Genomic DNA, 14,943 nt, shown 5'->3' with positions numbered 1-14,943 from the left:
CGTTCCACCACCACGCATTCGACCCCTGTCAGCTCCAGAGGGGATGCTGAGAAGAGCAAAATCGATATTTCCCTCATTTCACCGCCGAAATCACAGCAGCTCCCTTAAGGGGATGGACGCCCTTGATGGCAGATTAGCTGTCTTCGTGTAATGAATATTTCTCCGCAATTTAGTGCTTTACAAAGTTTTTACTGTCGTTAGTGCCGATGTCAGAAATTGGCAAAATTATACGAGGACTTGTGTATTTTTGGTCATGGAATTGCTCAATATTCGGAGGTAAGATGACTAGTAATTTAATTGCCCTTTAACATAAAAATATTGCAGGATATTTGCTATTCGTCCCGTTAACTTTTCAACAAATCTTAACCCCGAAGTTCCATAGAAAGATACTGGATTTGATCATCACCTACTGGCAGTACTATGTTACTGTAATTACGATTTTGATAGTCTCTTTCAACTCACTCAAAAAGCATTTTTACACAGACACTACTGCTGCGCCAAAACTGTGAGATCCACGTTACAGGAGACCCGATTCATTCAGATGAAACTGCTCTAGTGATCTCAAATCATCGTACTAGAGTGGATTGGAATTTTCTCTGGGGTGTCATGTATCATGCAGTTGAAGGCAAAAATCGATGGTGGTACGGTACTAAATTTGTATTGAAAAATTCCATTAAGAACGTGCCCATAGCAGGTAAAATTTGCGACCAACATAGAGTTCGGGGGTCTAAAACATCCCTCGTTTTAGGGTGGGTCATGCAGATGGCCATGTATAGTTTTATTAAACGGAACTGGGAAGAGGACAAGCGCCTATTGGACGATTATATCGAATATGTGAGGGATTTGGAGTATAAACATCTTCTGATATTGTTTCCTGAGGGGACTGACTTGACTCAAAAAACCAAGCTTGCTAGTGATAAATTTGCTATCGCCAATGGACTGCCGGTAAAACTGATAATTTTGAACTCCTTAGAGCACTAATAAGATATTTTTGAAGCAATACAAACACGTGCTGCATCCGAGAAGCACCGGATTTGTGTATTTAGTGGACGAAATGCGGAAGAAAAAATGCCTGGATGCCGTGTACGATCTCACGCTAATCTATCCAGACGTGTGCCCTCAGAACGAGGAAAAGTTGTTTTTGGGAAATTTTCCCAGGAAAGTTATGGCACATTTAGTAAGGTTTGTTTTTTTTTGTTATTTACTCTCTACAATAGTTTAATCACGAGCTGTTTGCAGATATCCCATTCCAGTTTTACCGGACACCAACGAAGAGCTTAAGGAGTTTTTGGAAAAGCGATGGTTGGAAAAAGAGAAGACTATTGAAGAGTTTAAAACATCTGGGAACTTCTTGTATCATGGCAAAGAGCTTGCTAAAAAAGACTTCTTAACTTTACCATGGGCATATTTTACTCACACCTTATGGATGGCTTTCACTTTTGTCATGGTGCTGCTGCTAGTGTTCAGCAAAGTGTTCCTTTATTTGGTGATAATGTACACTGTGGGCTTATACGTGTTACCTTTAGTTTCCAATGCAAACTTATTTAAAGTTAGGAAGAGGGTGCTGGAAGCTATAGGATGTGGCGGGAAATTTAAAAACAAGTAAATATAATTATGCCAGAGTGATTCGCTATGTTCGATCAAATGGATTCCTGTATTTAAATGTAAAAAATTAGTATATTTAGGTATCTCTAAGGAATAGCATTTATTTAGAATTTTCTTTTTAATTTTCTCGATTCTGAAAGGCTCTCACGAGCTTTTCTTTAGATAAAATGAAGCCAAAGATTCCGTAATTTTAGGCAGCAAGAAGCAGCAGCGAAATATGTTACCGATATATCCCTTTGTACATAACGATATGGAAGTAACATATTATAGTTTATTTTTAAGATAGATCTAGAGAGGCATAATAACCATATGTAATATAGTAAAGCGATGAACACCTAATTTTCAGTCTATTACAGGTAATGAATGAGTTTTTTAAGATATTCATATAAATTTATAATTATTCACACATCGTGTGTAAGATTTATTAAATCTGATTGACCCATTGAGTGAATAACTTTGCCCAATTTAGGCATTTCCTTAAATTTGGTTTAAGTTTTTATTGCATTCTTGTTTTGAGTATGAAGTTCTTTATTCCAAACTAATTTCAGTACTCTGTGAATTGACGTATTAACTATAATGTTAAAGGTGCTGTGATGATATAATATAAGTAGTACTACATAAATTTGTAGCAAGATGGTAATAAATTGCACCAAACTAATTAAAATGCATTAAGGAGGTTCCTTCTTGCATATATCCTGCATAATTATGTAGATTCTAACATAAGTAAGAATTTACCACTAAGTAATTTATGAAAAAAAATGTGAATACTGTGCCAAATGAACCTATCTCAGTCATGGGATCTTGAAACTATAGATCTTGGCTTGAGACTTGGATTGTAAATTATCGGTTATTTGTAATAGATGCTAAGATATATTCAGAAGCGTTGTACAGATATATAGTAATTAAATTTGTGTAAAAAAGTATAGTTATAATTGATTACAATTTAGATGTGGTTATCAAAGAAGTGCGCTTAATTTAAGTGCACGAGTGTGAATTCGTATTAAAAAATATTTTTTGGTAGAAATATGGAGAGTAGGTAGGTAACAAGTTCATGTCTTCATTTAGAACTGTTACTTTTAGACGTATAATTATCTATTAACTCTAGCTATATCATAACTTAATAATTACGTATTCTTAAAAGTGATCTATATGAATTTCGTAGGTTTATAACTATTTTGAAAACTGAACTTGGTTCTAGTTAGGCCAGGACCTTAAAAGGTGTAGGTGCATCATTTCTAGCACTTACTGTCAACCACAGGTTAGTTGAGTTGACGTGGTAGATAAGTTTAGTTTTATTTTATTAGATAACTCTTCAATCTATTACTACAACTATGCTTAATAAATGTGAAAAATATACTCCATGTTGAAAGAAATTATTTTCAGCAACCTGTAGAAGTAGTTTACACACACAGAATTTTACATATGCAGTTGGATTTTTGTCATTGGTACTTTTTAAGAACGTCGATAGAAAATGGGCAGCAAGTGTAGATCATTGTTTCTTATATCGTATATCGCTGATAGTTAAGTTTTCCGAATGTTTATTATATGCATAGATAACACTTGGTGATGTATTCTTGAGGAGCTAACAAAAATCGCGTAATTACCAACATAGAAAATGAAATTAAAAAAGACGGGTTAAATTTGCCACAATAGTTGAACGCCAATTACTTATCTGAAATTAACTTCTTGAAGGGATCATCCATTAGCCATTCAGAGGAGGAATGTTACTGTTCATTTTCGACACAACACGCACTGCACTGCCCGGCCTCACGTCCGCCCATGACTTTTTCCTTTTCAATCGCCGAAACTTTTACTGCGATTCAATTCGAGCTCCATCCAGCAACGCTGTTCCGCGATCGTACAACTTCGAAGGCTCAAATCTAATCGAGAGATATTGACAAATAAATTCGAATTTTAGGAGCGCGGACTTTTACCGGTTGTCAACAGGGCACAACCCCGCACGAACACTTATTATAATACGTTTCTATTTAATTAATCTTTAAGCCCGCACAAATGTTTCCGAAATTTTCCCTCATTTTCCATCGATATTTGACGTTTTTCGCTAGCGAAAAGGGAGGAAAAGCGGAAACGCCATTAACACTAACAATCGAAGCGCTATTCTTTTGTTTCCAAAGCTTTCTTAACCAAATGTGTCGCTCCCGTGTAACGTATTATTGAAAAATCACGTGTTGACTTGTTTATACTGAATTTAGTCAAGTTCTGTTTCCATAGTAAAAGTTAGCCGTACTAGCGAGTAGTACCTTACGTGTATTTCAAACGAAAAAGCACCCGATTAATAATTTGTATCTTGTGTGTGCTGTTACCGGCTGAATCATCTAAGAATCGGTATCGGTACCAAAACATCTAGAAACTTTACAATCTGCCTTTTCCAGAGGTACTAGTCATAAAGTGAACGATAACGACGATGGAATGGTTCCAAACATTCGAATATCTTTGCTGTCTTTTTTGGGAGCGTAGGGCTCACCGGGTCTCCGCACGATGATGATATGCGAAATGATATAGTATACAGTGTTCCAATATAAAAATATACCAGATCTATCGTATTTACTAACTATTTTCAGCAATCTATAAAAGCAGTTTCCTCCATACTTCTTTCAACCCCTTTTTTAATGAATCTCTATTGAAGTCAGGTAATAATGAGAACTCAGAGTTAGGTAGCATGTATCAAAGTTAGCTCCACAACGTTTTTAATCTCTTTAAGGTAACAATTTCCAAATTGCGAAGTATGAAGTTCATACAAAATTACCTGAAACCTTAAAGTCTTTGAGAAAGTACCTCCTCGCTCCTCAGGGCAATCCGAAAATCTTTAAAAATACCAGTTAAAAGAAAAACTCGATGGTTTCTTTTAAAAAACTAAACGTAATTGACCGTCGGACAGATTTTTTTTTACTTAATACTTTTTTTTTCTTTCGACTAAAACGAAGATTAAATCGACGCGTTTGAGTATCTGCGAAAATTACTTCATAGGTATATCCGGTAGCAAATCACGATCCTGTATACATTAGATATGCAGTCCGCCATAGAGTCTAGACAGGATTTTGCAACAGTCTGTATATAAACAACCAAATTGACCTTTATTCTCTTATACCAGACATATGCAAAGCGTACAGTTATCTACTACTTCACCTATATGATATATGTATAAGAGGTATTAATAAGTAAATAAAAATGTATTATTTTCTAAAATCCGCAGAAGCATAGGGCAGCATTGTATGCTTCCATAGTACTCCAACTCGAATTACCCTGCCGGAATCACTTCAAAAAACAACTTTAACAATGTAGTAAAAGATCAGGGCAAAAAATGTAATCTTTGAAATTCGGTCCAGGATAAAGAAGCTGGAAATCAAAAACATAGTGATACATTGCAAGTGTCACAGCTGACGTAAATTTTCAAAAAGTTACATTTTGAGTTTCCTTCTGGCGGCCGGCAACGTGTCGTCAGCTTCCTTGAAAATATGTCTTCTTGCATAAAGAATACTCTCCGTTAAGAAGGCGGAAATATCAATTTTTTTAGCCTCGACCTGGAGAGTTAAACTCACTAGTTACGGAAAAAATGTAAATTCTCATAGCTTCTTACTTGATAAGTTTCCTTTTCAGTCTTATTCAGTCTCTTCCTCATATTTAAGAAATATTTCATGTCGACGTTCCACGATCTGTTGGCATAGTAGTCAAACATTTCTTGACCCTTCAGAAGCCTTCGGTTCACGTTTATAAGTCTGTGCAAATCAATAAATGCCTATTTAGTAGAAGTTCACTAAAGTGAATACATACACAGGTTTGTATCCCAACAGAAACAGTAATAAATCAACAAACACCGCTGGAATTAGCTGGAAAAGCACGACATGGAGAATGTGCCACGACTTGCTCTTCGTCATAATTCCATCGGGGTACCACAAAAGTTGAGTGAAAGGTACCCGGGTGCAGACTTCCTTCCCATACTCTATTACTTCTTCCCAAGAGATTTTCAAGTCCTCCTGTGGGATGCATATGTTGAACACGCGCTGCTGCCTTCAAGAAGAAAACTATTAATATTCGTAGTGAAATGGACAAAAATAATACTTCAGAGTTAAATAATCCCAAACTGCTATTAAAATGACATGGATGGCGCAGTCCGCCGGCACAACGTTTACGTTGGACTTGCTGTCTATATGCACTGAACGTATCACCCCTTTTCCAGCTCCGATAAATATTCCTGTGGGGCTTTGCAAGCTGTTGAAGTAGCCGGCAAAGGGTTCTTTGAACGTAGGAATTACTGAAATATCATTTTTAAGGTATATCTAGTGAGTTTGAGATGTTATTACCCACTGCCGGTCGCACTATGATTACGGGCAATTTATCCATTTTCTGATTGATCAGGCCTTCGGATAATGCTTTGGAGAATGTGTATGTATTAGGACAGTCTTCTAGAAATCTGCGTAATAAATAATTGATGTAAAAATTTCATGTACCACCAGTTCTGCACTAAAAATCGGAAGCAGGAATTTTATCGCAGTAAAATTTTTATTAGCAAATTTTATTTCAAAAAACTTTCTATCAGCAAATTTGTGTGCCACTTCACTAATCAACATCTACGGATGTTGTCCTTAAAATTTTTTCATTTTTCTATAATTTTATTAATCTTTTGGTAGATCCCACCACACAACTGTTTTCCATTTAAGGTGTTCAACGGTGGCTATACACTCTACGCCTTCAGTCCAAAAATTCGCGATGAGCTTTGCCTGAGGCACATTTTGGGGGACTAACTAAGGGCTCTAACCAGCCTCTTGTGGTTCTGGTGCAAGAACGAGATGTTGTCTGCTAAAATACGTTGACTGCACATACCATCATCAGGCTGATGATGGGTGGTGGCGCATCTCAAGCGAAAGCCATAAAGCATTTTTGTTCTATGGGTCTTGCCTGAGCATAATTGGAGGATTTGGGCTTGACTGAGTGGAAAGGTAAATGGCCAGGGATCTGCTGGTGGTGGGATCTGATTTGCTGCATTGGGATGATGATGATGGTGTAGTCCTCATTATCTTTATTAGTCTTCAAATAGTACACAATGAAATTTGAGTACATAAGAATATATGGAATTTTAAAGAGTTTTCTCGGCACTTGTAAATTTTGAAAAATCTTTGAAGACCTTTTTGAAGGTTTTTCGAATTGACACATGTTTTCACATTTCCACATATGTTTAATGAGATGTTTTTCTCGCATGCAAATTGGAAACAGAAATTAAAACTAAAAAGTTAATTTATATTAATTATGGAAAGTCATTACTACACCTGAAGTAATTTTATAAACAATTAATAACTATTTATAGCGGTAACGTCTCATTTTTTTCTTACTTTTACGTTTTTATCGCACCTTTGATCGACATAATAAAATCTTTGGACTTAATTAAACTTACTGTTTTTCCAAATCATCATCAATCTTGTACTGTCCAGAGTAAAATATGTCTAAGATTTTTTGGGGGTCCGCAGGTGGCTCGTACGTCTTCTCGTAAAGCACTTCTTCCTTAGGAAAGGCGAAAGCTGTGGAGATGTGCACGAAGATCTACAATAGAAACTGATCATTAGTCATTTATGAAGTATAAAAACTGAAATTACATAATGATAAGACAAATCGTAAAAATGCCGGAAATAGGTGTGGCATCGGTGACTTTTACTTCTGCCGTTGTTGCGTTACGTTTGAGAAAGCAGTTTAAGATTTAAATCTTATTGGTAGAAGGATAATGAAAAATATACTGAGTGTGTCAAACATTCCTGATCAATAGTTGAGTGGGAATAGTGTAAACGTGTTTCACAGGAAAAATGTGTCCCTGCTTCACTGCACCTGTTATAGCAATTTGAATGAATCACCTTGAGCTTCTTGCACTGCTTGGCCAGATCCAGCATATACTTGGTGCCCAAAGTGTTCATCTTCACCGCGTATTGGAGAGTGTTATCGAACCTGGTGGTGGCCGCGGAATGGAAGATATAGTCAACTTCATTCTGCAGGACTTGCCGGTCAGCTTCACTTATTCCTAAGTCAGTTTCCAGCATATCCCCTGAGATGACTTGGCACTTCTCCAAGCTTGAGGGCCGCTGTTCACGCAGCTTCGCAAATAACTGCAAAGTAACTCCGTGACCGCACAGAGCTCTCCTCAATTCTTATTTACTTACCACATGGTTGAAAATCTCTTGCATGCGATCTTTGGGACATTTGTTTTTTTTGTGCCTCACTAGCAGATATAGGGTCTTGACCTCAGTGGATCGCAGGAGCTTTTCAATGAGGATTTTCCCCAGAAACCCTGAAGCGCCGGATATTAATACTGATTTGTTCTTAAAAAGCGCTCCGATGCGGTCTATTTCTTGAGCCATTTTGCACTAGTTTTGAGTTACCATGTATCAGGTGTGAAGTATCTATGATTAACAACACGATGAGATTCTTCGATGTTTTTAAGTTGTTATTTTTTAATTCTTTTAATTTTGAATTTTATAGTCCAAGGCGTATGGCTGCGCAACGCATCACGGGACGCTCAGCCACGAGAACGCAAAGAGTACTTGAATAAAAGTTGAGGTGAGGGAAAGGTATTTGAAAAAGCAGTGGAAGAATGTGTGTTTGCTTTAGAAGCAGAAGCTAATCGACTTACACATATTAAGCAAATATTCTTCTAGTTTAGTAAACAAATAGACGGCATTTGATTGTCAATTTTAGTATTTAATATCAGCGACTTCATATATTGTATGAATAATTATCGTTTTTTGTTCAGCTAACGAAGAAAAATGTTTTACCATAAGAATTACTAATAAAGGTTTTCAATGCAGTTAACCCACATACTCATCAGATTGCTGAAGAGTGCGATGCCAGTCGACTCGGATCTTTTCAGCAAAGCTGCGTTCATGAATGGTAAGTGAGGAATTGCGGATTATGGGACGCATCTTCGAAAATTAGATAGATTAGAGAGTTGAAAAGACAGAAAGAGAAAGAGACATAAGTTTGAATTAGGAATTTAATCAAGAAGCCAAAAAAGAAAAAGAAAATTTAATAAATCTTACTGCAGTTAACTCTTCCGATGCACAACACCGATCACAATCTAACGAGTTTCGACTATTAATGCAGTCTATATGGACCACTAAGCACTAAAATAGACCCAACAGTAATACCATTATTGTCGTTTTTATTTATAATAATAGTTGTGCGCTTGTAAAAAAATTTTCCTGCATATGTATACAGGGTGATTCACAATTTATCTATAAAATTTTAGGGGTAGGTGTGTCATGAAAAACTAAATCGATTTTGTAAGAACATTTTTTGGAAAATCCTTATAATTTCCGCGGAAAAAATTATTGAAGTTTAACCATTGTATAACTGGACGACTGTAATGTTTTAGGTTAACGTACGCCATGGAATTTTGTTGGATACCCTCTCAATCTTACGTATAATTTATAGCTGGGACTGCCACATGTCAATAGTTGAGAGCTGAAAACATGGGTGACCCGACTTATGGGTACTTTCGCTTCACCCGAAATAAAAAAAGCGAGCTTACATGTGTAAGCAATTTTGAAAGAACCATGGCGTACGTTAACCTAAAACATTACAGTCGTCCAGTTATACAATGGTTAAACTTCAACAATTTTTTCCGCGGAAATTATAAGGATTTTCCAAAAAATATTCTTACAAAATCGACTTAGTTTTTCATGACACACCTACCCCTAAAATTTTATAGATAAGCTGTGAATCACCCTGTATAATCGATCAATCGACAGAAAATGGTTTCGCCTTTGAATTATATACACTCGGCATTATTTGCCAAACCCAAGGCCAATGACACAATGACTTACAAACATAACTACAGTGTAATTATTTCGAAGGATGTATCAGGTCGCTTGTCCCTCCTAATTCTCCAGCCCAGCGATGCTGCAAGAAACAGCAATACTTCAATGGGGATTCGTGGTTTACATTCATGCAACCGCCCAAAAATGATCGATAACTTTTCTCAGTTTTACATGCATGCAAGTTGAACTGAAATAGATACCCATTCACTGCACGCACCCTAGCTCTTTTTTGCACTCGTGCAAACATGCTGGGAATTACTGGTGATTTTCGTCACACTTATTGTATTACTCCTCATGAAAAATTTAGTATTTTGAAAGTTTGACAATTGTCAAAATTTGACAGAAGAAACATTCAATGTCGTTGAAAATACGGTAATACAAACGTCAAAAAATGTAAACAAACGTCTATTAAAGGTAGTAGTGGAAAAATAGACCTTATGTAACCTTTAGACCTTTATGTAACCTATTAGGAAATATTTTGACTCCAAGTAGGTTCGTTCTCGGAGATAATCTGATCTTTCCTCAATGACGATTATGAAACTCGTCCTCATAAACACATGTTTTATGGTTTATGGATTCAAAAAGAAAAATTACTGATGTACTCAACAATTAAAAAATCCTGTGGGAAGAAGGAGCTCGTAACAGCAAAGACGTTCATCGAGAGCTCAGTTCAATAACTAGTTTTTATTTGAACATTCACAATCTAAACATAGCCTTAGCAATACTGCCAGTTTTCAACTGATCCATGGCTTTCTGGTAGTCTTTAAGGTCGAAAACCTCAACTCCCAGCTTCTGATAGTCAATATACCTCGAGCCCATGGATTCGATAAGTCCAATGGATTTGACCATACTGAATGGGTTCACGTTAACTGCAAAAAGGGTGATTTCCCTTGCGTAGAGGTCGAATGGGGCCACGCTGCCGAGAACAAAATTATGAATCTTTAGACATATACCATAGACCTTGTGAAATTCAATTTTTGAGACTTGTAGAAGAAACAGCCCGAAACGTTTGCTTATGCCCACTCATATCACCTCAATCTCATGCTGATCTAATTAGCGAGCATTTAGGTTATAACCATCACTTAATAAACGGAAGAGGATTTAGCTGAAAGCTGGTAGATGGGGGAGAGTAGAATGAGTGAGTGTTTGGAGCTGTTTCTGAAACCTCAGTAGTCATTGTATTCTTTATAAGAGCAAAGCCTCTTATAGAGAATACGAGTATTTTTCTTCGGAATATATGCGAAAATACCTTATTTTCTTGTCTGGAGGGGGGATTCCAAAGCAGCACAGCTTTCCCCCTTTTGTCAGCAGACTTAGGCCTTGTTCCACTGCTGGGCAGAAACCGCTGCAGTCGATGACCACTTCGAAGGCGTAGTCCGGGTTAGCTTCTCGCTTTTTAGTCAATTGATCTGGAGTTACCAGGTCATATCCAGTGTCTACAATTGAAAGTTTCGAGTTGAAAATACTGGTGCCTGCTCCTTGTTAATCAGACCTATAAATTGTAGGGAAATCGTTTATATGGTGAGAAAAATGAGGTGAGGAAATCTGAAAGGAGTTATAGTCTATTTCTCTTCAAGATAGACATGATCAAAACAATAATAAACACGTCATTCACCACGTGGCGAACCGCTGACTGGTCTTTTCCTGTAAGTAATGAATCGTTTTACACAGTTGCACTCAGTTTTATTTTTGTTACTTTTAGACGCACCTACATACATGTTATTAATTGTTATTTATTATTTTTTTGTAATTTGTTGACATCCTCATATATTTCAACGTTTAATTTACCAAATTATTTTTTAGCAATAAGCTAACACATCTTCTATCACATTTTAAGAGGGCCCAAGTGCGGTCCTGTTCAATAGTTTTATTGTGCCTGTGTGCGTACATTTGTTTTGATCGTATCTATCTGGAAACTAAATAGACTTTAGGTAAGCTCTTAGTTTTTTCCAGATTTTGCAGAGGGGTTGGTAGCGATTGTCCCGCGGGGTACACTAGAAACTTAGTAGAGCTGGTCTAGGTGTCGAAGACTACTTTTGGTACTAGAAAACGCATGTATTGTGTGGGCTCGACAGATAACCTTTTTCAAGGTGATTTTACTGATATAAGGTTCTATATGTTTGTCTTTCTTGGTTTCTGAAAAATTAATTAAAAACTGTTGTGAAAACTTCTTTGAATAATTCGATGGCTTTGTCCTTTTAACCTTCAAAAACGCCAGTTCAGGAATGTTAACGCCGGGTGTGAGCGCCAATGAAAGGGATGTTCTACTTGTTATGCAATAGTGCCTTGCGAAAGTGGGTCACTGGTTCACTGTAGGAAAGACAAAGTACGAAAACGTTGAAGCGGAAATTGGACAAAGACACTAAATATGCAACGCCGCATAGGATCCTTAGTGCGCAACTGATGAAATCATACATCTATTCTTATTTACCGTCCACATTATTGCATGGTTAGAAAAAGTAAGAATAATAGAGGGAACTCTCATTCGCTGCGGATAACTGTCACTCATCTCGGATTATAACCTCAAAATGTAGAATTAAATTTGTTATCCGAACGCAGTTACGTGATGGCATCATATACTTCTGCCTTTTCAAAATTCTCGGTGTTGTAGAGTTTTGTGCACTTTTGGGTTTTAGGAGGTTGTGGTAGGCTAAATACCATTTAAAGAAGAGTGTTTTGAGCTTCCAAAAACATGCCCATTTTCGGTGTTTTGGAAGTGTCCTCATGCTTACCAAGTCTTTTAACAAAGTTCAACCTGGTCAAGTTAGGCTCAGAAACGGTGACTTTTCGGTGTCCATGTAAATGCAAAACTGAAATCCAGAGATTCCCGATAATTCCAGCCCCAATCACCAAGATTCTTGATCCCACAGGGACTGGGGACAGCATGTCGAATCCATGGGAGAGGCATGAGAGAGGCTCTGCTAGCGCGGCTGCATGAACAAATAATGAAAATCAAATTTGCCTAGAACCTCATGTTTGAAATTAACCTTGTTCTAGAGTGACAGAGTCCGGTACCTTTTGTATCAGGTTGGTCGGGACTAGGGCATAAGTGGCCCAGCCACCATCCCTGTGAATACCAACTGTGTTCTGAATACCTCCGATGTTGCAGTAATGGGGTTGACCTGAATGGCAAAAGTCACAGCAGCGGCACCCTCTGGAGAATAGTGTTATTATTATGTTAAGGATTTATGAAGTTAGTCTTACTCATTGGGGTCAACAGTGACCTTGTCCCCTACTTTAATGTTGCGCACCTCGGAACCTATCCCAGCAACAGTGCCTGAGAATTCATGGCCCAATATTTTGGTTCCTTTGTTGGAAAGCGGAAATTCCCCCTAAAGGTTTGGATTGGTTTAATATTAATTAATATCTTAATATATCAATTAATTAATTATATTGAAGATTCATCGGAGCGTAAAGAGTAATAATTCTTTTGTTTTGCTTTTGAAATGAAAGAAATACATTTAAATCACTATGTATCTATTTTTGTCCTTCACCAGCGTCAAAGATCATCAATTATTATCAATGAAAAAACAAACTTATTTTCATTAAACATAAAACATTTATTATACGTATATTATTAATTAGCTATCGTAAAATTCGCTAACGGAGAATGTTACGTAAATGTGAAGCGTTTAACAATATTAGAAGATGTAAATGACGCTTTCTAAAAGATTACTCTTACAAAATAATTGGTTTTCAATCAACTTATAGATATTTGCACCAACCTTGCGGTGCATAGCAAAGTTGCCTTCATCTATTGCTAAATAATAAAGGCCTTTTGATAGCGAAAGTCAAATATTTGCAAAAACACATTTTAGTCCTCTAATAACTCACCGCTATAATATGAAGATCAGTGCCACACACCCCGGCGAAAGCCACCTTAATCAGTACTTGATCAGGCTGAGTGATCTTCGGTATGGGCACTTGTAAGTACTCCAACAACTTAGTGCTTCCCGTGAATCTCAGGGCCTCCATTTCGACGCAAGTTCTAATTCAACTGTTTGGAATCTGTTTCCTCTTATCAACAATTCGTCGCTTTTAAAGCTGCAATAAGCTTTGATTACGGTTTGATTGTGCAATAAGTTGTGCTGTAATAATGTGTATCCTATTTTGTTGGAATTATTTGTTTGCCTGTTTCGAGGTCTGAGAATGGGTCTAATATTAATGTTATTTCTGTCGAAAAACACTTGATGAAAATTATTGACATAGAGATTATTTAAAGCCCTGGCTAAAATGTATCTGAGAGTTGTAAAAGTATTATTGAAGTGCTTTAGTAACTACTTGATAACAAGAAAGAAAAAGTTTCTTTTTATATTCCTAAAATCATAAAAACTATGGCTTTAAACCGCAATTTTGCCACCATTAGAACGATATATAAAACAGTTATAATACATTATCTTTCATCATATTGCTAAAATTGTTTATTAATACACGTCGCACAAATCCTTTCTGATCATAATGGTGAATAAGAACTACTCCAGCATGTCCTGAACATATTTACAGCCTGCCTTGTGGAGATCATGTATGACATTGGGCTACGCCTCTGCATTATGACAAGAGGTAAAAATGATGTTAATTCCAAAATTTGGCCAGTTGGATTATGCCGACCCAATATTATATAGACCAGAAAGCCTCATAAGTTTCCCACTGTAACCTGAATGATCAAATGAGAGAAGAGCAACTAGTAATTAAGTTCCTCTGAGGAAACTAGGACACTCACCATGCCCACAATTGGAAAATCAACGGGAAATTTTCTGAAAATGTCCCTTTCATGATCTCAAAATTCGGGTCGCTTAAGCATATCTCGGAGACAAGAATTCGGATATCATTTTTGGGGATAAGCAAGTCGAATAGTTCTATAACAATTTTGTTTTTTTAAATGGTTTAGTAAAAAATGCCTAAACATCATACATGTGACTATAAATCTCTTTACATCGTTCACAAATCAAATTTAAACATGGCTTTGACAATTGTCCCACTTTTCAACTGAGCAAATGCACTTTTATACTCCTTTAAGGCAAAGATTTCAATGCCCAAATTTTCGTAATTGAGGTACTGAGGCCCCATAGCCTCGATAAGCCTTATAACCTTAATTATGCTAAAGGGATTTACATTCACTGCCAGAATGGATAACTCTCTGGCAAATAACTCGAACGGAGATACGTTGGAACAAACCACAATGCGATTTTGTTTATGATGTCTACTAGTTGAGTTTTGAACCTGATTTTAGTCTCCACTGGAGCCACTCCGAAGAAGCACAGCCGCCCTCTCTTGTTCAGCAAACCTATTGCCTATTGTATGGCAAGGCACTACCCACTGCAATCAATTATGACGTCAAATAGGTCTTCGAGGTCCTCCAAGTTTTTTTTTTGAGTTGGGCTGGATTTAGAAAGGTAAATCCGGTGTCTAAAATAAAGGGAGGTAAAGTCATATAAGATTGTGTTGCGTGAGAGTTACTATGCCTTATCTAATTTTTTAATGTAATTTAATCTAGAGGCGTTGGGCTTGAATACCGTTA

General features: G+C 36.9%; 3 protein-coding genes across 3 annotated transcripts; 1 reads left to right on the top strand and 2 right to left on the bottom strand.

Annotated features, from left to right (window-relative positions):
- Nucleotides 1-53: 53 nt before the first annotated feature.
- Nucleotides 54-2,976, top strand: LOC136415197 (lysocardiolipin acyltransferase 1-like). The gene is made up of 6 exons (XM_066399664.1): nucleotides 54-276; nucleotides 325-428; nucleotides 484-694; nucleotides 749-945; nucleotides 998-1,182; nucleotides 1,240-2,976. The coding sequence occupies exons 1-6, from the start codon at nucleotides 207-209 to the stop codon at nucleotides 1,604-1,606; spliced, it is 1,134 nt and encodes a 377-aa protein (XP_066255761.1). The 5' UTR covers nucleotides 54-206; the 3' UTR covers nucleotides 1,607-2,976.
- A 1,830-nt stretch (nucleotides 2,977-4,806) lies between these two features.
- LOC136415089 (putative fatty acyl-CoA reductase CG5065) lies at nucleotides 4,807-8,000 on the bottom strand. The gene is made up of 9 exons (XM_066399486.1): nucleotides 7,770-8,000; nucleotides 7,467-7,715; nucleotides 7,016-7,161; nucleotides 5,928-6,037; nucleotides 5,686-5,878; nucleotides 5,398-5,634; nucleotides 5,204-5,342; nucleotides 5,029-5,147; nucleotides 4,807-4,962 (listed from the first exon to the last, which is right to left on the bottom strand). The coding sequence occupies exons 1-9, from the start codon at nucleotides 7,965-7,967 to the stop codon at nucleotides 4,884-4,886; spliced, it is 1,470 nt and encodes a 489-aa protein (XP_066255583.1). The 5' UTR covers nucleotides 7,968-8,000; the 3' UTR covers nucleotides 4,807-4,883.
- A 2,087-nt stretch (nucleotides 8,001-10,087) lies between these two features.
- On the bottom strand, nucleotides 10,088-13,539 carry LOC136415160 (uncharacterized). The gene is made up of 6 exons (XM_066399609.1): nucleotides 13,260-13,539; nucleotides 12,630-12,757; nucleotides 12,413-12,579; nucleotides 12,158-12,355; nucleotides 10,675-10,861; nucleotides 10,088-10,341 (listed from the first exon to the last, which is right to left on the bottom strand). Exons 1-6 carry the CDS (start codon nucleotides 13,398-13,400, stop codon nucleotides 10,122-10,124), a joined length of 1,041 nt encoding a protein of 346 aa, XP_066255706.1. The 5' UTR covers nucleotides 13,401-13,539; the 3' UTR covers nucleotides 10,088-10,121.
- Between the last annotated feature and the right edge of the window lie 1,404 nt (nucleotides 13,540-14,943).

Source organism: Euwallacea similis, chromosome 19 (genome assembly GCF_039881205.1).
Source record: "Euwallacea similis isolate ESF13 chromosome 19, ESF131.1, whole genome shotgun sequence".
NCBI lineage: Eukaryota > Metazoa > Arthropoda > Insecta > Coleoptera > Curculionidae > Euwallacea > Euwallacea similis.
This window is presented reverse-complemented; position numbering and strand designations above follow the sequence as displayed.